The 23,976-nt window shown below is 41.4% G+C and overlaps 1 protein-coding gene across 1 annotated transcript in view; it reads left to right on the plus strand.

Moving 5' to 3' along the window:
- The window catches only part of STK3 (serine/threonine kinase 3), a 298,009-nt gene that overhangs the window by 199,673 nt on the left and 74,360 nt on the right, over nt 1-23,976 (plus strand). The window contains exon 10 of the mRNA XM_054019296.1: nt 7,777-7,946. Coding sequence (XP_053875271.1) covers nt 7,777-7,946 — 170 coding nt within the window. The remainder of the gene's footprint in view (nt 1-7,776; nt 7,947-23,976) is intronic.

The raw sequence follows: 23,976 nt of genomic DNA on the forward strand, positions 1-23,976 counted from the left end.
AAGGAACCAGAGATTCCTTTAAGGCTTTCCACCAATTCCTCTAGCCCCCAGCATGATTGCCAAGGCCTGAGGAGACCAAGCTATACTCATCCTCGGTGCTCCAATTGGCTGAGGCACTTTTGGTTGACTAACCTGTTACAAATGTCTATGCGACCGTCAATCAGGTTCCTGGACCACCCAGATATGTTATCACAGGAACTAAGGGAAGTATTTCATCCAAACCTGAAGTCACTGCACCGGAAAACCTGGATTTTGGTTGGTTGGACACCATGGAAAGTAACCGCCCCTCACATATTCAGAAAATCCTACTATAGAACAGAAAACTGTCCACAAGCAACACTCTGGACTTCCATTAGTTTAATCAAGGTCCATCAGGCAGCAAAGTCTATCATCCACCGAATACAGTTTTTTCCAGCCTTCTTTCATCCAGTGATATGTAAATTCCCAAGGACCTCCTGCATGCTTTCCCACTGGTTAGAAATCCTACTTCAGCACGGGACCACAACATCATCCTTCTAAAATTTATGGAGCCCTTTTGATTCCCTCTGAGTGTTCTTACTCTCAAAAGAGTCTTTCTGATGGCCCATCACCTTGGTCAGATGAGTGAGTGAGCTTTAGGTACTTGGGAACCCCTGCATACCTTGTTTCAGAAAGACAAAATAGTACTGAAACCTTGTGCAAAATTCAGCCCCTATGTGGTTTCTGATTTTAATTGTGTTCTTTCCAAAGCCAATTTTCCACACAAGGGGAAAAAAAAAAACTCCAGGCCTTGGATACATCCAGTGCTCTTTGAAAGAACATCAGTGGGAACAAATCTTTCAGAATGTCCTTATTTCAATTTTTCTTGTCTGGCCACGCCAAAGATCAGGTAATTTCATCACAAAAACTTTCAGAATAAACAACATTGTCTCTCACTGTGCTACCAGTGATGTACTTCTCCCACTGACTCTTAAGGCCCACTCCAATAGAGCCCAAGTGGCACCATCAGCCTGTCTCCTTAATGTGCTCGTTTCTGCAAGGCTATTCCGTGGAGCAGCCACCCTCAGATTTGGCAAGGATCATACACTGAACTTAATTGCTAGATCAGATGCCAAATTTGGGGAAATGATACTCTTATCTCTATTCAACTGATGCAGTTGATATTCCTCATCCCCATCATTCTGAAGAGAATACACCTTGTGTAAAGAGTATCTACAGTATAAGGATACATATGGATGCATAGTCAAAGAAGAAAGAATGATTAGTCACGCTATGGTAATTGTGGTTCTTTGATATGTTGTCAGTGTGGATGCCACATATAGACCTGGGTGAAATATTTTGAATGAAACATTTTTCGCTGAAAAATGCAGATGTGGGTCAATGGAAAGGTTGCAAATTTGCATTGAATTCACCAAATTGTTTCAGCCGTAAAGACCCCAAAAATTTAAAAAAAAAGTGAAATCTTTTCAATTCAAAAATGACTTCGTTTCAAAATCTACTTAGATTTCATTTTTAAAAAGGGTAAAAAAAAGTAAAAAATGAAACAAATTGTTTTGTTCAGCCTGAAACTAACTGTTTTCAATGTTTTTGGTTTGCCAAAAAATCTCAATTTAAAATTTTTTTTTTTTTGGTTTGCCAGCGAACGGAAAAATCAGTTATTTGCACAGCTTTAGGCATGACCTCTTATCCCCTCACTGCTTTTGGAGTCGTCAGCTACCAAGGACTTTGAATTGCAAAGAAACTAAAGCAAGGTTGAGGCCACTCCACTCCTTATGCCCTTGTACAAGGTGGCACAGGTTGCATGCACATTCCCAAAGGACATTGCTATTCAAAAGATTCCAAGCTTGCATGCCAGATCCACAAACACACCTACATGAGGTCCACTCTGACTACAACAATTCAACGAACCACAGTTACTGTGGGATATGTAACAGTTCTTTACCATGCAAGAGAGGGTCCTGTGGCACCTTTAAGACTAACAGAAGTATTGGGAGCATAAGCTTTCGTGGGTAAGAACCTCACTTCTTCAGATGCAAGTAATGGAAATTTCCAGAGGCAGGTATAAATCAGTATGGAGATAACAAGGTTAGTTCAATCAGGAAGGGTGAGGTACTCTGCTAGCAGTTGAGGTGTGAACACCAAGGGAGGAGAAACTGCTTCTGTAGTTGGATAGCCATTCACAGTCTTTGTTTAATCCTGATCTGATGGTGTCAAATTTGCAAATGAACTGGAGCTCAGCAGTTTCTCTTTGGAGTCTGGTCCTGAAGTTTTTTTGCTGTAAGATGGCTACCTTTACATCTGCTATTGTGTGGCCAGGGAGGTTGAAGTGTTCTCCTACAGGTTTTTGTACATTGCCATTCCTGATATCTGACTTGTGTCCATTTATCCTCTTGCGTAGTGACTGTCCAGTTTGGCCAATGTACATAGCAGAGGGGTGTTGCTGGCATGTGATGGCATATATAACATTGGTGGACATGCAGGTGAATGAGCCGGTGATGATGTAGCTGATCTGGTTAGGTCCTGTGATGGTGTTGCTGGTGTAGATATGTGGGCAGAGTTGGCATCGAGGTTTGTTGCATGGGTTGGTTCCTGAGTTAGAGTTGTTATGCTGCGGTGTGTGGTTGCTGGTGAGAATATGCTTAAGGTTGGCGGGTTGTCTGTGGGCGAGGACTGGCCTGCCTCCCAAGGTCTGTGAAAGTGAGGGATCATTGTCCAGGATGGGTTGTAGATCACTGATGATGCGTTGGAGAGGTTTAAGCTGAGGCTTTAGGTGATGGCCAGTGGAGTTCTGCTGGTTTCTTTTTTGGGCCTGTCTTGTAGCAGGAGGTTTCTGGGTACACGTCTGGCTCTGTTGATTTGTTTCTTTAACATGTTAACCACATTGTGAATTATTAACTAAGTTTGTACAGGTTAAGCTAGCCAAGCATCATAAGGACTCTGTCATGTTCATTATTTTTAACTATAGAGAAAATCTTAATTTCACACTATTTTTATTTGATATGAGAGAATTTTAGAAAATCCATCCTTTCATAGTTGTGAGAGTATTACTTTAGAGTTTTCGTGTATTGTGGTGGATACAAGCAGCTCTTGTTTTCTTTAAGTGGGGTGATTATAACTGCTTAGTTTTTGTTGTCATTGTTTTTATTATGGTCCTGATCATAATGCTAAGGAGCCCCAGACATGCACCAGGGAGTGTATTTAGTCAGAGATAAGAGAGTTTTAAATTCCTCTTTTTACGTTTCCTTAAGTAAATTGAACACTTCACAGTTGTTCTACAATTCCCATTCCAACTCCCCCAAAAAGATGATTCAGAGTGCAAATTAAATGTGATTTGTTCATCTTTGAGAAGCTTCAACTCTAATCCTGCTGACCACTTTCCTTAATTTGCATTTAATGGCAAGGATACCGTTCCCTTTAGTTTTTCCTAGGGTTACAGATGTTTTCAGTCTCCTGACATGTTTTTAATAGAAATTTTTATGTAGCTCTGAAATCTTCAAGAGTGGCTCAGGGAAAATATAGAGTGAGCTTCTTTGTTATGAACGAGGGGGGAAGGAGACTATTCTACCTGCAGTGGGGTATTATTATGTGACATGGTGTCTGTCATAGATAAACTGTTATTTTTCCTGAACATAATAATGTCTTATGCATGAAGCATAAGTACAGTAAGCAGAGCAGGAAGAAAAATAATTAATTGTTAGATGATGCAATACTGTAGGCCTGCGTCTGCCTCTTTAATGCTAACACCCGAGTGACTTTTTGGCCACATAAACTATAGAATATAAAAACTGGTGGGGGATCATAAAGATTTTTTTTTAAAATAGGTATTCTTTTTCCTCCCAGCACCTTGGCCTCCTTCCACCAGGAGCCATGCTATTACTGTCTTCTACTGGATCATGGCTTCCTCTCTCTCTCTCTGCTCTCAGTATCCATTTCTCTGCTTTCCTTCTCTCCAGCTCTGACTGCAGGGAGCCAGGAACCTGATCCAAATTACATTGAATTCAATTGGAGTTGAATCAGGCCATAGGAGAGGAAGTAGAAACAGGACCTGAAGCAGAGACATTGGATCAGCCTTGAATTTGGCTCATTGGTGCATGTGTGTGTGGTTGTCCGTGTTTAAGAGAAGATGAATAGAGGCAGCAACTGCCTGGGCTTACAAAGGGAACTGGGGCAATAGCTGAGGGAGACTTGGGTAAAGTGTGGAAACATGCATACATTTATGTGAAAACGTTGCAGAATAAATGGAGGAAGCACCATGGATAGAGAGGAGTGGAAGAGTTAAGTGAGCAGGCTCTGGGGAATGGGGAAGCTGATATTTAAAAAAAAGAAAACAGCTGAAAGAATGAGAAACTCAGAGGAAAAGCTTACTAGAACAGAAAGATGTAGAGAGGGCATGGAGGAGAGAATAGCTGAATGAAGATGAGGCAGTAGGGAGAAAACACAATTCAGAAATAAAGGTTAGTGAGTGAAAAGAAATGAGATCAACTACTAATATTGCAGTAAAATTATAGTGAATGGGGAAAGCCAAACAAGCAAAACCCAGAAAGACCGAGGAAAAGATTCACCAATGTACCTTAGAAAGAAAAAGTTGGATGAATAAAAGTAGAAAGGGGGGAAAAATGAATAAGTTTATTTTATTAAATGTATAGGAAGTCTAATACCAAATTATATTTGATTGTGGTTTTTTTCATATACCTGTGATTCTGGCTAACTGAGGGGAGGCTGATTTTGTGGGCTATTCAGAAAATATTAACCAGGCTACTTGCACTCTCCAGTCCTGCTCCAGGGTGGATAAAAATCAATTGTTTTGTTTTTTGGGGAGGGAAATTGAGTTTTTAAAATTTAAATTAAATATTGGTTTATTAAAAAAAAACAATTTAAAATTAAATTTGAAATTGACAACATATGTTAAGGCCTAAACATCTAATAATGTGTTAAAATCATGTAAATTAAACACAAAAATTGTATTAAGCAATATATGTTTGCTTCTAAAGTTTTAAAGAAAAATCAGACCACAGAGCTTGAGGAAGTCAATGGTTAAGTTCCTGGACCTCAGAGTTTGTTGAAGTCCTAAACCAGTCTCTTCTGCAGGTCCAGAGAGAATATTTTCTTCATTACAATTTATTGAACTATGTCAGTTCAATGACTAGTTCATTCAAAGTTAAGAAACCAGTTGGCAGCTGAAAAAGCAGGAAAGTAAACTAGTTGTGAGAGGAAGAGATCTATTAATTCTAAAATCTTGAAGGACGTGATGACTAGGAACAATAAGTTCAATTCACTACCTTAAAATAATGCTTCCTTTGCTTAAAAAAATCAGTTACTTTTAATGCAAAACATGTTTTGATAAACTTTTTGATTTTTTTTGTCTTATGTATCCAGCACATTTAAGGTAGTTTTATTTAATGTAAATAAAATAAAATAAATAAATGCTAGTTTTGTGCATTTTTAATTGAATTTTAATTTCCATCTAAATAGAGCTTGACATAAATCACAGTTAAAAAGTTCATCATCTAGTAAATTAGAAATGCGTCATTTACCGTTTTCTAACATAAGAATGGTAAAAATTAAGAATCTCAATAAATGTAAATTAAGCTATGCTAATGTTTATAGATAGAGTGTATCTTCCTGCTTAGTAAAAAATAGTACTATGTTTAGTATAAAGACTCAATTCAGTTGTAAATCAACATGTTTTAGTGGTTATCAATTAAAATAAATCTTTCTTTAAGAAAATAAATAAAACATGAAAATAGAAAAGATGATTAAAATTGATTATTTAAACAACTGCTCACTGATTTAAATCATGATTAAAATTGGTGATTTAAACAACTTTGATTTTAATCAGTCTACCCTGTACTGCTCTGCTTCCTCCAAACCCTTAAAGGAAAAATAGTTAATAAAAGTTGTTTTTTGTATGTCTGTGGGCTTCTTTAGGAAAAATTAATGGCATCCTTTGAATATATCACGCTTTTGTGCCTGGTTACTTTACAGGAACTGAGACCAAAAAAAAAACAAAACCCCTCCTTAAATTAAATAAAGTGCAAGCATACACATTGTAGTTGTTTTACAATTCTTAAATATACTACGGTGTACCACAGTCTAGGTTTGCTTGCTGAAATTTCTTTTCCCAGCAGATCAGAAAGCCCACACACTCATACATTATACATATGCCTAAAAAGATGTTTGCAACATTCTCCTCATCCTCCGCCCTAGCTGTAGTTTATTCTCTCTTTAAAACAGGATAATTCTACCCAATCTATGTTTTTTCTTAGTTTGCTTTTAATGCTTATAATAAAAAAGTAGTTTTGTCTAGCATTCTTGTTTTTAATTTCACATAGATTACTTGTGCTTGTCATAGAATCAGAGAATCGTTAGGACTGGAAGGGACCTTGAGAGGTCTTCTAGTTCAGTCCCCTGCACTCAAGGCAGCACTAAGGATTATCTACCATCCATGACAGGTGTTTGTCTAACTTGCTCTTAAAAATCTCCAATGACAGACATTCCACAACCTTTTTAGGGAATTTATTCTAGTACTTAACTACCCTGAGATTTAGGAAGTTTTTCGTAATGGCCAACCTAAACCGCCCTTGCTGCTATTTACGCCCATTACTTCTTGTCCTTTCCTCAGAGGTTAACGAGAATAATTTTTCTCTCTCTCCTTGTAACAACTTCTAATGTACTTGAAAACTATTATCATGTCCCCTCTCAGTCTTCTCTTCTCCAGACTAAACAAACCCATTTTTTTTTCAGACTTCCCTCATAGGTCATGCTTTCTAGACCTTTAATCATTTTTGTTGCTCTTCTCTGGACTTTCTCCAATTTGTCTTTCTTGAAATGTGGTGCCCAGAATTGGACACAATATTCCAGTTGAGGCTTAATCAGCACCGAGTAACATGGAAGTGTTTACGACACTCCTGCTAATGCATCCCAGAATTATGTTTGCACCCACCTTAGCGTAGCTCCATCTAGGTTCTATTTCCCTAGTTTGTTTATGAGAAGGTCATGCAAGACAGTATCAAAAGCCTTACTAAAGTCAAGGTATACCACATCTACTGCTACCCCACTTCCACAAGGCTTGTTACCGTGTCAAAGAAAGCTATTAGGTTGGTTTGACACAATTTGTTTTTCACAAATCCATGATGACTGTTACTTATCACCTTATTATCTTGTAGGTGTTTGCAAATTGCTTAATTATTGTCATTATGTTTTGTATTGTACTGGTAGATTTGTATATTTATAATATTTATATAATTTGAGTACAGCATTTTATGATTCATAGTATTCTTTTATTCTGGATGTAGCCTCTGGGGGGAGAGTTACATAGAGCCAATATAGTGTTTTTTCTGTGTAATAGATTAACTGTCCTATTCAATGGGTGAACTCTTTTGACGTCCCACAAATGGCAACATATTTCAGACATAATTCTTTTATGAAAAGAATGATAGAGTGGCAGGTCATGCCATAATTTATATGGCATTTTCTAGCCATCTGCTCTGTAAGGCTATGATCCTGTTATATACGGAGTACTCTCAACTGCCGGTGAAGTCATTTATTTGTCGTCTATACACCATCTGTGCACCAGTTTTGCTAATTCAGTTTAAAAATCACATCTTTAATTAAACTGCTACAACTTTGTATTATTTTTTTAGTACATACTGATATTTGAGTTTATATAACATTAAATAGACATTACATGAATCACTGTAAAGTTAGTCCAATAAATTCATAAACATAGCTTATTTTGTAGGGCAGTAAATCTTCCATCTTCAGACAGTTTTAACTTTTCCTTTCCTTTCAACTAAGGAAATGCTACTTCACCGCAAGTACAAAGACCTTCTTTCATGGACTACTTTGATAAACAAGATTCCAAGAATAAAAGCCATGAAAACTGTAATCAGAATATGCCTGAACCCTACCACATATCCAAATATCCTGATAACTGGAAAGTCCCTCAAGATGGAGATTTTGATTTTGTAAGTACATTTACAGTGTTACTTTTCTAATGTTTACTTCCTTGCATACTGTTTATTTTATGTATGCTAAAATGAATTAATCCTTTCTATAGCTTTCTAGTAGTGCAAACAAAATAAGTCATCTTTCAAGGATTCCTTCCAAATATTTAAGAGTAAAGTCATTTTCTAACTGTTATACTAACACATTTGTCTAACACAGAACATGACTTCTAAAAGAGAGTGGTAGGTTGGAGGGAAAACATTAAAAAAAATTCCTTTCAGTAAATGTATTCTTGGCGCTTTTCTATTTTGTATCATAGTTTATTTTTATCAAACTGGTTGTGTGACCTAGTTTATTAAAGCCTTCAAATATATGAGAATACTGTAAGTGGGGTGTTTTTTTTTTTTGAGTTAGTATCTCAAGTGAGACATGTAGAAAGAATTTTAAACTTGGCAGAGCAATTTACATATCTCCTAAGTAGATTGAATAAGATCACTTAATGTGTCCTTTGAGCCTTTTGGTACAACTTGTATTACAATTCCTGTGATTTCTGGAACAAACTATTACATCTTTAGAAATAATACACTGATCTGTTTGCTCTCTGTTACACTAGCTTGAATGTCTTTTTCTTCAAAATGTGGGTTGTTGTTTTTTTAAGATAACAATGAAAAATATGATGAGCCAAAAAGAACTGTTCCTAAGCAGCCAGTAAACTTATATAGTTTTAAAATGTTCTTTTATCAAAATGAAATAAATAAACTGATAAGACTGATTTGGACATGTGATGTATAGCTATAACAGCTTTCTCCCACTCCTCCCCCCACTCTTTTATATTTTCTAACCTTTCTAAACAAAGGAATTTAACATATCTATTGTAGCTTTAACATGTTCTTTCCTTCACTACTCTGTAGTAGCTAAATTTGGTCACAAGATACCTTCAGAAAGAGAAAAACAGCTGTAGGTGTAGGATTTTTTTCTCAGTTTTTACTTACTGTCTTTCTAAATAAAGCTGACTCTTAAATTTCAGCTACTATGATATGGCAAGTGAAACAGCACAGTATAAACGGTTGCTGTAGGAGAATAAAACTTTTGAATAAGTACACTTTTTTTTCTAGACTACAAAGATACAATAGCCAGCATCTTTATAATCAGCCAGTGAAATAACTAGTGCATTATTCATTGGAAAATAACTATCTGTATCTAAATGTGGTTTATTATGGTGGTAATAAATTTTCTGTAGAACTGTTGTAAAAACTGTTTTGCTTTTATAGATGGGCTGATAATTACAAACACAGTGAATATATTTGTAAATTCTAAGGTCCTGATCCTGTGCTCATTTATCCACATGTAAATTTACACACACAAATCATAGACTCATAGAAGATCAGGGTTGGAAGACCTCAGGAGGTCATCTAGTCCAAATCCCTGCTCAAAGCAGGACCAACCCCAACTAAATCATCCCAGCCAGGGCTTTGTCAAGCCGGGCCTGTAACCGTACGGGACTCACCCCTGCAGCACCTCCTTCTGGTACCTTCTGGGAATTAGCTCTCCAGCCATCGGAGCGCCCTCTGCAGGCCGGTGTCCTGCTTTTCCTGGCCCCCAAGTCCCTCCTGGACCCGGTGCCCCTTGCATGCCGGGTGCTGCCCCCTGGCAGTACACCCCTCAGTCTCTGGGTCTCCCCTCCCCAGGGAACCCCCACCCACTATCCCCACCTCGCCTCAGTCTTTGGCTACTGCCCAGTCTCCATCTAGCCCCCGTTCACTGGGGCAGACTGCAGTATAAATGCCACTCATCGTAGGCAAGGGGGTTTGGACCTGCTGCCTCTGCCTACCTTTTTTGGGCTGACCCCTGCAACCCCAGTACCTATTTGGCCTTCCACTAGGCCACAGCCTGGGGGTTTCCAGGCCGGAGCTCCCCAGCTCCCTGGGCCTTCCCCCAGCCCTGCTCCACCTCAAGTACCTTGGTACACTCCCAGCAGCCAGGTCCCTCCCTCTCACCAGGCTAGAGAGAGAGTCTGTCTGTGCTCCTGGCCTACTGCCCTCTTATAAGGGCCAGCTGAGCCCTACTTGGGGCGTGGCCACAGCTGAGCTTACTTCCCCACTCAGCCTGGGAACTGCTTTTCCCAGCCACCGCCCTCTCCTGGGCTGTTTTAAGCCCTTTACGGCTGGAGCGGGTGACCACCCCGCTGCAGGGCCTTCAAAACCTCTAAGGATGGAAATTCCACCACTTCCCTAGGTAACCCATTCCAGTGCTTCACCACCCTCCTAGTGAAATAGTTTTTCCTAATATCCAACCTAGACCTCCCTCACTGCAACTTGAGACCATTAGTCCTTGCTCTGTCATCTGCCACCACTGAAAACAGCCTAGCTCCATCCTCTTTGGAAACCCCCTTCAGGTAGTTGAAGGCTGCCATCAAATCCCCCCCCTTACTCTTCTCTTCTGCAGACTAAACAAGCCCAGTTCCTTCAGCTTCTCCTCATAAGTCATGTGCTCCAGCCCACTAATCATTTTCGTTGCCCTCCGCTGGACTCTCTCCTATTTGTCCACATCCTTTCTGTAGTGGGGGGCCCAAAAACTGGATGCAATACTCCAAATGTAGCCTCACCAGCGCCAAATAGAGGAGAATAATCACTTCCCTCGATCTGCTGGCAATGCTCCTACTAATGAAGCCCAATATGCCGTTAGCCTTCTTGGCAACAAGGGCACACTGTTGACTCATATCCAGCTTCTCGTCCACTGTAATCCCCAGGTCCTTTTCTGCAGGACTGCTGCTTAGGCAGTTGGTTTCCAGCCTGTAGCAGTGCATGGGATTCTTCTGTCCTAAGTGCAGAACTCTGTACATGCCCTTGTTGAACCTCATCAGATTTCTTTTGGTCCAATCCTCCAATTTGTCTAGGTTACTCTGGAGCCTATCCCTACCCTCCAGTGTATCTACCTCTCCCCCGAGCTTAATGTCATCAGTGAACTTACTGAGGGTGCAATCCATCCCATCATCCAGATCATTAGTGAAGATGTTGAACAAAACCAGCCCCAGGACAGACCCCTGGGGCACTCCACTTGATACTGGCTGCCAACTAGACATCGAGCAGTTGATCACTACCCGTTGAGCCCAATGTTCTAGCCAGCTTTCTATCCATCTTCTAGTCCATTCATCCAATCCATACTTTTTTAACTTGCTTGCAAGAATACTGTGGGAGACCATATCAAAAGCTTTGCTAAAGTCAAGATATATCACGTCCACTTGCTTTACCAGTATCCACAGAGACAGTTATTTCATCATAGAAGGCAATCAGGTTGGTTAGGCATGACTTGCCCTTTGTGAATCTATGTTGACTGTTCCTGATCACCTTCCTCTTCTCCCAAGTGCTTCAAAATGGATTCCTTGAGGACTTGCTCCATGATTTTTCCAGGGACTGAGGTGAGGATGACTGGTCTGTAGTTCCCTGGATTCTCCTTCTTCTCTTTTTTTGAAGATGGGCACTATATTTCCCTTTTTCCAATCGTCTGGGACCTCCCCCGCTTACCACGAATTTTAAAAGATAATGGCCAATGGCTCTGCAATCACATCAGCCAACTCCCTCAGCACCCTCGGATGCATTAGATCCGGCCCCTGGACCTGTGCATGTCAGCTTTTCTAAATAGGTCTTAACCTTTTCTTTCATTAGTGAGGGCTGCTCACCTCCTCCCCATACTGTGTTGTCTAGTGCAGCAGTCTGGGAGCTGACCTTGTCTGTGAAGACCAAGGCAAAAAAAAACATTGAGTACTTCAGCTTTTTCCACATCATCTGTCACTAGGTTGCCTCCCCCATTCAGTAAAGGTCTCACACTTTCCCTGACCACCTTCTTCTTGCTAACATACCTGTAGAAATCCTTCTTGTTACCCTTCATATCCCTTGCTAGCTGCAACTCCAATTGTGCTTTGGCCTTCCTGATTACACCCCTGAATGCTCGAGCAATATTTTTATACTCCTCCCTAGTCATCTGTTCAAGTTTCCACATCTTGTAAGCTTCCTTTTTGTTTTTAAGGTCACTGAAGATTTCTCTGTTAAGCCAAGCTGGTCGCCTGCTATATTTGCAATTCTTACTGCACATCAGGATGGTTTGTTCTTGCACCCTCAATAAAGCTTCTTTAAAATACAGCCAGTTGTCCTGGACTCCTTTCCCCCTCATATTAACCTCCCAGGGGATCCTGCCCATCAGTTCCCTGAGGGAGTCAAAGTCTGCTTTTCTGAAGTCCAGGGTCCATATCCTGGTGCTCTCCTTTCTTCCTTTTGTCAGGATCCTGAGCTTGATCATCTCATGGTCACTGCTGCCCAGGTTGCCACCCCCTTGTACTTCCCTTACCAATTCTTCCCTGTTTGTGAGCAGCACGTCAAGAGGAGCATGGCCCCTAGTTGGTTCCTCCAGCACTTGCACCAGGAAGTTGTCCCCAACACACTCCAAAAACTTCCTGGATTGTGTGTGCACTGCTGTATTGCTCTCCCAGAAGATGTCAGGGTGATTGAAGTCCCCCATGAGAACCAGGGCCTGTGATCTGGAAACTTCTGTTAGTTGTCCGAAGAAAGCCTCATCTACCTCATCCTCCTGGCCTAGTGGTCTATAGCAGGTGCCCACCACAACATCACCCTTGTTGCTCTCGCCTCTAAACTTAACTCAAAGATCTCAATGGGCTTTTCTCCAGTTTCATATTGTAGCTCTGAGAAATCATACTGCTCCCTTATATACAGTGCAACTCCTCCACCTTTTCTCCCCTGCCTGTCCTTTCTGAACAGTTTATACTCATCCATGACAGTGCACCAGTCATGTGAGTTACCCTACCGACTTCCAATTCTTCCTGCTTGTTTCCCAGGCTTCTTGCGTTCATGTGCAGGCACCTAAGATAACTAGCCGATTGCCCTGCTTTCTCAGTATGAGCCAAGGAGGATTCCCTTGTTGCACCCTCCTCCTTGTGTTTCCTCCCAGTATCCCACGTCCCCACTTACCTCCGGGCTTAGGTCACCATCACCCGGCGAACCTAGTTTAAAGCCCTCCTCACTAGCTTAGCAATAGTACCATTGAACTCAGTGAGACTACTCACATGTATCAAGTTGTTTGCTATGTGTAAGTATTTGCAAGATCAAGGCCTAAATAATTTATAATCTTTAGCGAGAAATTGTGTAGTGACTTACTGTTGCTGAACCTCTTCAGTGCTTTAGCTTTTTTAAAATTCAACTGAAATGATTTTTAAAATAAATAAATAAATAAATAAATATTCAAAATTATTTGAGATCTCAGATGATTAATAGAATGAACCAGTAGCACAAAAAATTACAAACAACATTTTAAATGTTACCTGAAGTGGTGATGCTGTTTTTAAAACCTACTAAAACTTGAATATGTTTTTACACAATATTAATTTGTGAGAGACAAGATGGGTCCAATATATTTTAGTGGACCAACAGCAGTGGGTGAAAGAGACAAGGCTTTTGAGCTCCACAGAGCCCTTCAGGTCTGGGGCATATTACTTCACCCATCTTGTCTCTCTCATATCCTAGGACCAACATAACTATAACAATATTAATTTGTGGCTGTTGTTGCAAAATACATTATTGAGGCTAAGAAGATTAAAAAAGGATTAGACCTTTATATGGATAACAAGAATAAAAGTATAAGTTACTTTATTTAGGATTAATGTTTTAATTTGGGATGGGACAAAAACCTTCATGATTCAAGACATAAGCCAACCAGTTACTGACAGGCAAGAATCTTCTGTGGGCAGGTTATTCCGTAATTGTTCACTATGGTTTCTTTCTCTGAAGCATCTGGTACTGGCTGCTGTCAGAGACAAGATACTGGATTAGATGGACCATTGGTTTTAACCATTAGGAGAATTGTTATGTATTTATTTGTTTTCAAAATACTTCAGTTAGTTTTTAAGCAGTCAGAAATGTTTTTTTTTTTTTTTTTTTAATTAGAATGCTTTGGAAAAAATTATTGCCACTATTGCTGAGAGGTCTGCAAGAGACTTTCCAAAAGGATAAATCTCTGGGAAGCATGCATAATAAATTTCCTACTTTTATGAAATCAACATTAATTTTTTAGATTACTGACATACAGTCTTTTAAATCATTAATGAAAAAGATAAATAATGGAGAACTTTTATTACTAAAGAACTCTATTCTATCTCAAGTGGAATTATACTTAATGGGACCAAGATAGAGATTCTAAAAGTGAATACAGGCAATAGTGACTGCTATGTTTGTCTAGGGATCGAAGGTTAACACTTTAATTCTAAAGTAAGGACGCTGCTCCAGACCCACTCTAATGCTAACATATGGTACTAGTGCTCTGTGATACCAGGTGGAAGAGCTAGCACCATGTCAGATGGTAGTGGCCAGTCTCATATGGAAGATGATACGATGGTTCTGTAAAAGGGAGGAGGATTGTACTATGTTCTACCACACTCCCCGAGGCAAATACATAATGTGCCAATGGTGGCAGCCAACAAATACTTTAGTCTTTAGCCAGAAGGGCAGAACAAAAAGTGCCACAATAATGGAGGGTAACAGACCATATTCAGATGTCTGGAGAGGGAAAAGTAATATCAAGTTTATTAGTGCATCTGGCTTTTGTTAATGCAGTGTAGAAGGGAAGATGTGCCAGTCAAACTTTGCAATTAATTAAAAAAAGAAAAAGTCAGATGCATATTTTAGTTTTAAACAAAGTTAATACTAAAGGAAATATTTAAGATATTTTGCTTATACAAGAGTTTTTAAATAAATGAAATGGGGTGGATTATTTTTGCATTCAGAGAAATAAGATATTGGGATTACCACTTATTCCTGCAAGCGTTCAATTGGTTTATGCATGTGCAGAATTGGGGCATAAGTTCTTCAATCCAGAAGGTATATTTTCTTTGTGTTGTACTGCTAAATAGTCAATTTCCTAGTCTATTTTATTTGCTAGTTTTCCAAATACTAACCAAAAAATATCAACCTTTCTTCTTCGAGTAGTGTCCCTATGGGTGTTTCACTTTAGGCACACACGTGCCCCTGCGACTTTGACTGGAGATTTTTGGTAGCAGTCTCTGTTTTGCCTACACATGCATCCTACACATCCTCGTGCCCGGTACAAAGGCTATAGAAGTCTGTGCTGGTGAGCTGCCATCAGTTTCTTCTCAACCACCTTTGGCCAGTGATGGAGTCTAGCATGTGCCTGGTCACTGTGTACCTTTCCCCCGCTTTATTAGTCTTTTAGCTTTATAGTTAGTTCTTAGTAGTAGTAGGTTTAGTACCATATAGTTGGAACATTTGTTCCCATTTTCTTAAAATATACACACACATTTTTGTTTTTCTTTTTCCCCTACTGAGGGGCTTGAACAACATTTTCTTCTGTCAGGAATGCTGGGCTCCCCAGGATGTAAAAGATGCCTGCTAGTGACTAGCACTCCCACTGCATTTGTTGCTTGGGACACTCTCACGTTCTCAGCAAGTGTAAAATTTCTTCTTCTTTTAAGGGAAGATCCAGTAAAAACAGGGAAATTAAGTATAGAATACTAATGATGGAATCCATCTGGCAAACTCCAGCAACCTCCCCCAACCCTGCCACATGCAAGAGGTTTGATAAATAGTATGTTCCGGCCAGGAATTCTGAGGGTTTTTTTCTCATCCAGCATCAAATTTTGTGGTTGTGGATGCAGTCAATGAATGCGGACAGACAAAACTTGTTTGGTCGTAACAGCTATTCATCAGCAACACTTCCATTCAGAATAGCTAACCACCAGGCACTGATGTCAAATTATGACTAACTGAACTATGAGAAGTTTAATACTTTTATTGACCATTTACCACAGGATCATTGAGAACAGTTCAGCGCCATAATAAAGGAGGGTCAGCTTTTTGCAAAAATTTCACTGCAGGCTTCTCTTGATTTGCAGACACTGCAGACAAGTCTGTTTACGCTGCACTAGTGGTGAGGAAGCTTCCTGGCTTCAGTTGTCTGAGTTTCCACAGGAGGTACAATTGACTGTGGAAGATTTACCTTTTGATGGCCAGAAGCTTTTCACAGATTCCACGGATGACTTGCTTCATACTCTAAAGGATCTAGGGTCTTGTGGGATACACATGCCTGAAAATAAAAGGAAGTTTAGCAGTTCTCAATCAGCACAAAGATCCCCCGCTGCTCAGTTTTTCACTTTCCGTAGGCCACCGGCTAAGAAGTTGAGGTTTTTAAACAAAGAGCCTGCAGCTACCTTGACTGCTTCATCCCAGCCTTTAGCATCCTCCTCACACCAGTTTTGATAGTTTGGTCAAGAGTCCAGATCACCCAATGACCAGGTTTTATCAGCTGTCTGACACAATCCTCCTTCCTCAATTTGGATACTGCCTCTCTCTATTTCATCAAGCATGGTAACATCAGATAAATGGGTATTAGAGGCCATTACTTCAGGTTATACTATCCAATTTACCTCCACCCTGCCCTTCCAACCCTCTTACCCATTCCTCTCAGGGACTCCTCTCATGAGCAATTGCTGACACTGGAGATCTCATCATTCCTAAGCCTAGTACCATAGAGCCAGTCCCACTTCAACACAGGGGACAATGGTTCTGTTCTGGATATTTTCTGATACCCAAGAAAAATGGGGGCAAGAGACCAATACTAGATCTCAAACAATTGAACAAGCATGTCAGACATCAGAAATTCAGGATGGGGTTGCTAGCAGCTATAATTCCCTCCCTGGAATTAGAGGACTGGTTTGCGGCACGCAGCGTCAAAGATTGCTACTTCCACGTAGTGGATTCATCCTTTTCATAAGATTTCTTTGTTTCATTTTCAATCACAATTGTTACAAGTACCAGGTCCTACTCTTTGGCCTTTCATCTGTCCAAGGGTGTCCTCAAAAATATTGGCGGTTGTAGCTGCCTGCCTCTGTCATTGAGGAATAACTGTCTTTCCCTATCTTGAAGATTGTCTCCTCAAGGGTCCGTCATATCAGGAGGGATGGTTGGCAGTTCAAACAACAACTGCACTATTCCAAAGTCTAGCCCTGCAGTTAAATCTTGAGAAATCAATCTTGACCCCCTATACAGTGAATTCTCTTTATATGAGGGCTAATGGATTTGATATCAGGGAGCGCTTATCTCTCTCTTGGGAGATTCATTGCTGTAGAGAACCTCAAACAAAGAGTGCAGTTCAGCCCTCAAGTTCCAGCAAGGACATGTCTGCAACTGCTGGGACACAAAACACTAGGTTGCCTCTTTGATATCTCCAGGTGTGGCTCAGGGCTGTTTTATGTAGCCAGTAAACAGGTATCTGTATGCAGTCAGGTCCTACAGTCACTCACTTGGTCTATTAATCTATTCAAAGTTTGTGCAGGAATCCTGTTCAGCCAGAACTCTCCTACAGTCATATTAATATTGACGCTTCCCTCTTGGGGTCGGAAGCACATTTGGGTCCTCAAGGCAAATGGTCGCAACAGGAACAACACTTGCCCATCAATCTGTTGGAATTAAGTGTGGTCAGAAATGCTTGCCTCCACTTTCTTCTCCTACTCAAAAACAAGTCCATTGAGATCATGACAGACAACATAGTGTGCATGTACTATATCAATTGTCAGGGTGGAGCACATTTTCTCTCATTCTGCACTAAAGTGATAAAGCTTCAGAATGGGTGCATAGCTAATTGGGTACTCATCTTGGCTTCTTATCTCCTGGGTATACAAAACAACATGGCAGACAACCTGAGCAGACTTTTTCTCCCTGAATTATGAATGGGAGTTGACTCTTGAGTCCTCAATAAAATATTCCTAGCTTGGGGATTTCCACACGTTGATCCTTTTGCCGTGGCTGCCAACACAAAGTGCAGGAAATTCTGTTCCAGAGGAGGCCTTGATCCCCAATCTCTAGGAGATGTTTTCCTTGTTACATGGACAAAGGGTCTCTTCTATGCATAACCTCCAACTCCATTGCTCTCAAAGGTCCTTATCAAGAACAGGCAGGACCAAGCCAAAGTTTGCTTTCCTTACCTCATCAAACTCACCTCTTTGTCTCCGTGGCTGCTCCCAATTAAAACTTTATTGTCATCTCAGGATATGAATCAGATGCTTCACCTCAATCTGAATGTAATGCAACTACAAACTTGATTCCTCAATGGTTCTTGGGACTAGAGACCACGTGTATCGGAAGTACAAAAGATACTGTTAGATAGCAAAAAGGAATCTACTAGACATACTTACTTCAGAAATGGAGATGATGTAATATTTGGTGTAACCAGTGCCATCTTTCTTCTATCCAGTCATCTCTTTCCTCAATTTTGGATTACCTCTTGGAATTGAAAAATTCAGGCCTTTCTATGTGTTCCATCCCAAGGTTCATTTCAATAACAGCTTTCCATGGGTCAGTGGAAGATTTCTTGGCTTATCCAACCACAGTGAGATTCCTAAAAGGACTTACCAATCTTTGTCCATAGACTAGAGCCGCTACACCACTTTGGGATCTCAACCTGGTTCTTAACTGTCTCATGAGACAACCCTTTGAGCCATTAGCTACATGCTTACTGTTACATCTGTCTATGAAAACGGCCTTCTTGGTAGCCATCAACTCTACTCAAAGGGTTGGGGATATGGGGGCTCTAATGGCAGACCCTTCCTTTACTTTGATCTCCAAGGAGAAGGTATCTTTATGACCTCATCCAAAGTTCTTACCTAAGGTGTCCTCTGAATTGTAGCCAAATCATTCACCTTCAGAGTTTTTTACTAAGCTTCATCAGTCTACACAAGAGTCTGTGTTTAATACTACACTAGATGTTAAGAGGGTGTTAGCCTTTTACTTGGAAAGGACTAAGCCATTAGGAAGACTCCTAGATTCCTTTGTTTCTGTTGAAAATAGGTCTAAGGGAGTGCCTGTCTCTACTGAGAGACTTTCTAAATGAATCTCTGGATTTATTATTGCCTGCTATGGTTTAGCTGAGGTTACACCTCCCATAAGAGTGGCTGCACACTTGACAAGATCACAGTCTATGTCTGTAGCTCTACTCAAAGACATTCTGGTTAGTGAAATCTGCAGAGCTGCAACATGGTCCTTGATGCATATGTTTTCCTACCAGTAAGCCCTAATTCACGCTGCAAGATTAGATGCGGCAGGAGGCAACCAGTTCCTTCTTCAGTAATGGACTCTTTTCTGAAACTCTCACCTCCTTAAAGGGTTACTGCTAGGGAATCACCTAATGTGGAGCACCCCCAGGGATACTACTCAAAGAAGGAGAGGTTATGCACCTCAGGGCCATAACTAGGGCGGGGAAAGAGGAGCAGTCCACCCAGGGCGCAGAGCCAGCAGGGGTGCAAAAATGGGGCAGTGCAGGATCAGGCCAAGCGGTGTCAGCCCCTCACCCCTGCAGGATTGGGCCCAGCCGCATCAGCCGGAGTCCATGGGTGTAGTTGGGGAGGAGCGTGTTGTCGCTCTTCCCCTCACCTCCCCCACCCCCCGCAAGTAGAGGTCTGGGCAGGGAGCAGAGGGGAGAATCGGGAGCTGCTTCTCCTGCCTCTAAAGCTGGATGCCGCCTCCTGGGTCCTAGTGCCAGTCGTCTTCCTCTGCTACGTGTGCTGGGTGCCCTATATGGCCCTCATCCTATTTTCTGTGTAACGGTGAGTGCCCGCAGTGTGTGTGGGGAATATAGAAAAAGGGGGATGAGGTGGAGGAAGAGGCATGGGATAGGGCAAGGGGGAAGAGAAGGGGATAAGGGAATGGAGCAGGCGGGTGTGGAAGTGTCGGAGAGGGGATAGGGCAGGGGGCAGTGGGGAAGGGAGATGGGGAAAATAAGGGTATAGGGAATAGGGGGAAAGCAGGACCCCCTCATGCAGCGTCCCCTCAACACCAGCAGGTGGGGCTCCCCCGTTAAGTCAGCTCAGCCCCCCACCCCAGCACTTGCAGCCCACCTCCAGCGCCCCCCCCAAGATATCCCCTCCAGCATCCCGCAGATATACCTTCCAGCTCCCCCAAAATGTCCCCTCCAGCTCCTCCACCCCCTCCCCCTTGCAGTGTCCTCTATGTGGAACTTGAAATATGGTAACCCTAGGGGTTGCTGTGTTCTCACGACCTTGGTTTCTGGAGATGGTGGGAGCAAGTTCGCCCTGCCAGCAGCTTCTTACCCTCAGCACCTAGGCACCGGGCTCGCATGGCCGAGCTCAGAAGTCAGGCTGTGTGACCACGAGCCTGGCAGCCATGGGGCTGGGACCGGGTCAGTGCAGCCGAGGGGAGCAAGGGGCAGTTCCGCTCAGCGGGCAGGGAGAGTGGGAAGAGTGACCCAGCTGCAGTGTCAGGTCCCCGGGCGGTGAGCGGACTGTGACCAGGCTGCTGAGAGGCAGGTGCCCAAAGAGAATGAGTAGTCCAGGGAGCACCTTGGGGAGCATCTCAAGGCAGCCAGGCTTTATGGGCAGGGGCCAGCTCCAAGTGGTATTGCCTGCTGGCACCAAGGGCTTTCAGAGCAGAGGTAAGAGCGTGTCAGGGATGTAGCTCAGAGCTGTGCCACCTGCCCTGGGAAGCACCCGGCTGTGCAGAGGCAGCCTGGCTTGGGGAGCAGGGCAGGGAGGTCTGCCAGGCAGCCAGCCAGTGCTCAGCTCCCACAGCATGGAGAGCCAGAGGCCTGAGTGGGCAAGGAAGCTCCAACCAGCTTCGGCTCTGCTGGCTCCTGGCAGGAGGCAACAGTTTTCAAACTGTGGGATGCATCCCCCTAGGGAGGTGCACCCCACAGTTTGAAAATCTCTGTGCTAAATAGGAGGCAGAAATCGGGGTAGCAAGTGACCTTGTGACCCCCCACATGTTGCCTCGAAGGGGCACCAATATGATTCCTTGCCCGGGGTGCTAAAATGCTTAGTTACAGCTCTGACTCACCTTGTGCAGTAACTAGAGTTTTTCGAGATGGGTGTCCTTGTGGATGCTCCACTACCCGCCTTCCTCCCCTCTGCTTCGGAGCTGCCTCTGTGAGCTTTGTGGTAGAGAAGGAAGTGAGGGCAGTTTGCCTGCACAGCCTTATATAGCCTCAGTATGAGGCATGAGGATGTGTAGGGCGCATGTCCAGGCAGAAAGGGCACTGCTATCAAAAGTCTCCAAAAAAGGTGCAGTGGCACATACACACCTAAAGCGGAGCACCCACAGGGACACACATCTCAAAGAACTCCAGTTACTGCACCAAGTGAGTAACCTTTTCTTCTTAGTACCTGCAAATTCAGGATAGAAGTATATTAAAATAAAATTATTTGTTTTGAAACAACAAAAATTATATAACGCAGACTCAATAGTCACCCTTAGAAACCTGTTAATTTGGCTTTAGATGCTGTAAACAGATAAGGTTAACTCAAATACCGGCAGAATTACCTAACTTTACTATAATGAATACATAAAACATTTCAAAAACTGGGGTAAAGTTATTTAGTTATCTAAGACAATTGGAAAAATTTTAAGGATGATATGTGTATGGTTGTAGATATGGATGTCTGTAGATATGGTTTCAGAAATGCACTTGCCACTGGCAAGTAGGAAACTTTCCAGGTGAATGAAAAGCCATCATTTCCTGCTGAATTTAAGCTTTAAAAAAAATATTTCAATAATGATTTTTCTCTTTTGAAGGCAAAAGTTCATGTTTTGTTTTTTCATTAAATTTTTACCTGCAGTCATCTGACTTGAGAATACTGGACTGATCTGTGTATTCTCTATCCATTAATGCTAGACGGAAAATTGAGACTTACCTCTGTTACCTTGTGTCTCCTGGTCATGGTGTCTTTCTGAATTTCCTGATTTGATTGTTTCTATTTCTGGTTATTTGTGTAATGCTACATTATTTGCCCAGACAAAGCTCCCATTGAAGTCAATGGGAGTTTTGGCAGAATAAATTGTGCTGGATTGGGCCCATTGTGGGTAATTTCAATGGACCTGATTCTTCTACCCTTTACTCATGTTGAATAGCACTTTCCTCCACAAGTGGTCCATTGTAGTCTACACTTGAGGAGTAAGATGCTCTTGAGCATGAATAAGGATTTTACCACATCTGTTTTCAAGAAGGCCTTGCTTGAGCTTTGTAGCCGCTGGGACTATGTTCTTTTTAATAATCTACTTGCGTCAGTAGAAAAAATCTGAAATTATTTACTTGTAATTCTGCCTACTGAAGGCATTAATTATAATAGATAAACACTCACTAATCCAACTTCCCTTGGGAAATGGCATATCAGTTTTATATTCCTCTGTTGAAAAAGAAGGCTGTGACATTCCATATCTGTTACTCGTCTAAGGGTTCCAGATTCTTTTACTTTGCTAATCTGTTTCTAAATCTCATGCCAAAGGCTGAAACCCAGGAATATGTGTCTTTTATGACAATGAACCGTAGATAAATGAATAACCAATACAAATTTTTAAACATTTTATTTACTTAGGTGCCAGTACAGCAGGGACTTAAGTAAATAAAATGTTTAAAAACACTGTTAGCACATGAATAGACATGAGAAATCCTGCATCTTGGCAGGAGGTTAGACTAGATGACCCTTGCAATGCCTTCTAATCCTATGATTCTATGAATAGTCCCATTAAAGTTAAGCACATGCTTACTGCTTTGCTGGTCTGGGGTCTAAGATACTAAATCTTTTTACATATACCAGTGGTTAATCATAAATGATGTCAGATTAATCATGGATTCCATGCACAGCAGGATACAGGCTGCATCATTTTTAGTGGGGTCTTTCAGATTTTTCCCTTCCTGTCTTTCACCCCTACCTTTGGTTTGCTTCTTGGATCTTCAGCATGGCAAGGAGTAAGCTGTCTCCCTGCAAGGTCTTCCTGCTTCTCCACACTCTGTCTCTACAGCCAGCCTGGCCCATACGAAATGCAGAGTCTCTCTATGCTGAACATGCATAGTTAGAAGGAACTATGCTTTGTAGCAGCTTGGAAAAGGCAGAACAGCAGACCTTCCAAGTATCACACATCTTAGAATGCACTTAGCACTGAGGGATTTGGCAGCACTGACACACTTGTTTGACTTTAGAACCATCATGTTATTTTAATGTAGTTTTTTAAAATGTAATATATATTGATAATGCCCCTTCCTAAATTATCACTTATTGGGAGACTGGATGTCTCAAAGCAGTGCTGATGAGCAGGGATCCTAGAAATCTGTTTGCTGTGGAAAAACAGGAAAATTGCATTTTTACAGAGAATCTTTAGTTTTTACATTTTGTGGAAAAAATAAAACCATATATTAACTATTAACTAAATTGTACTGAAAGCACCAATATCACTTATTCAATGCACATAACCTTCCCCTCTTGTGGTTGATTTTTGAATGTGCTTTAAATTTACATAGCTAAACATACTCCTTTAAACTGCTTCTGGCATATAGATGTTACTTAATGGCATGTAGGGGTTTGTGTTTTAATGCATCTCAAATTTCACTTTAGGCTTCAGGACTAACTCAAAAAGAGAGTAATGTTAATATAAAACCAATTTTTGCTTTATTTTTTGTGCATTTAAGAAACAATTTTCTGAAAATATAGAATACAGACATAAAAGTATTTGGTATATGTGAGAAATACAAATTGCAATTCTATTAATTTTATTTTATTAGAATGATTGATGGCACTGGTAGGCTTTGAACTTGCTTAAAACTTGCATTCAGGAATCATTGGGGATTTCTCTTTCATCCATTACTTAGATTGGAAACTCTTCATTTAGGCACATTCTTTTGTCTGTTTGATGGCATGGTATAAATAATTATTTAAGCCCCAATTCTGCCTACCTGACTTAGGTTAAGTACACCTCTACCCCGATATAACGCTGTCCTTGGGAGCCAAAAAATCTTACCACATTATAGGTGAAACCGCGTTATATTGGACTTGCTTTGCTCTGCCGGAGCACACCCGCCCCCTCCCCCCCGGAGCGCTGCTTAACCACGTTCTATCTGAATTTGTGTTATATCGAGTCGCATTATAAAATTCTTACCACATTATAGGTGAAACCGCGTTATATTGGACTTGCTTTGATCCGCCGGAGCGCACAGCCCCTCATCCCTCCCCCCGTCCCGGAGCGCTGC

Source organism: Malaclemys terrapin, chromosome 2 (genome assembly GCF_027887155.1).
Source record: "Malaclemys terrapin pileata isolate rMalTer1 chromosome 2, rMalTer1.hap1, whole genome shotgun sequence".
Classification (NCBI taxonomy): Eukaryota; Metazoa; Chordata; order Testudines; family Emydidae; genus Malaclemys; species Malaclemys terrapin.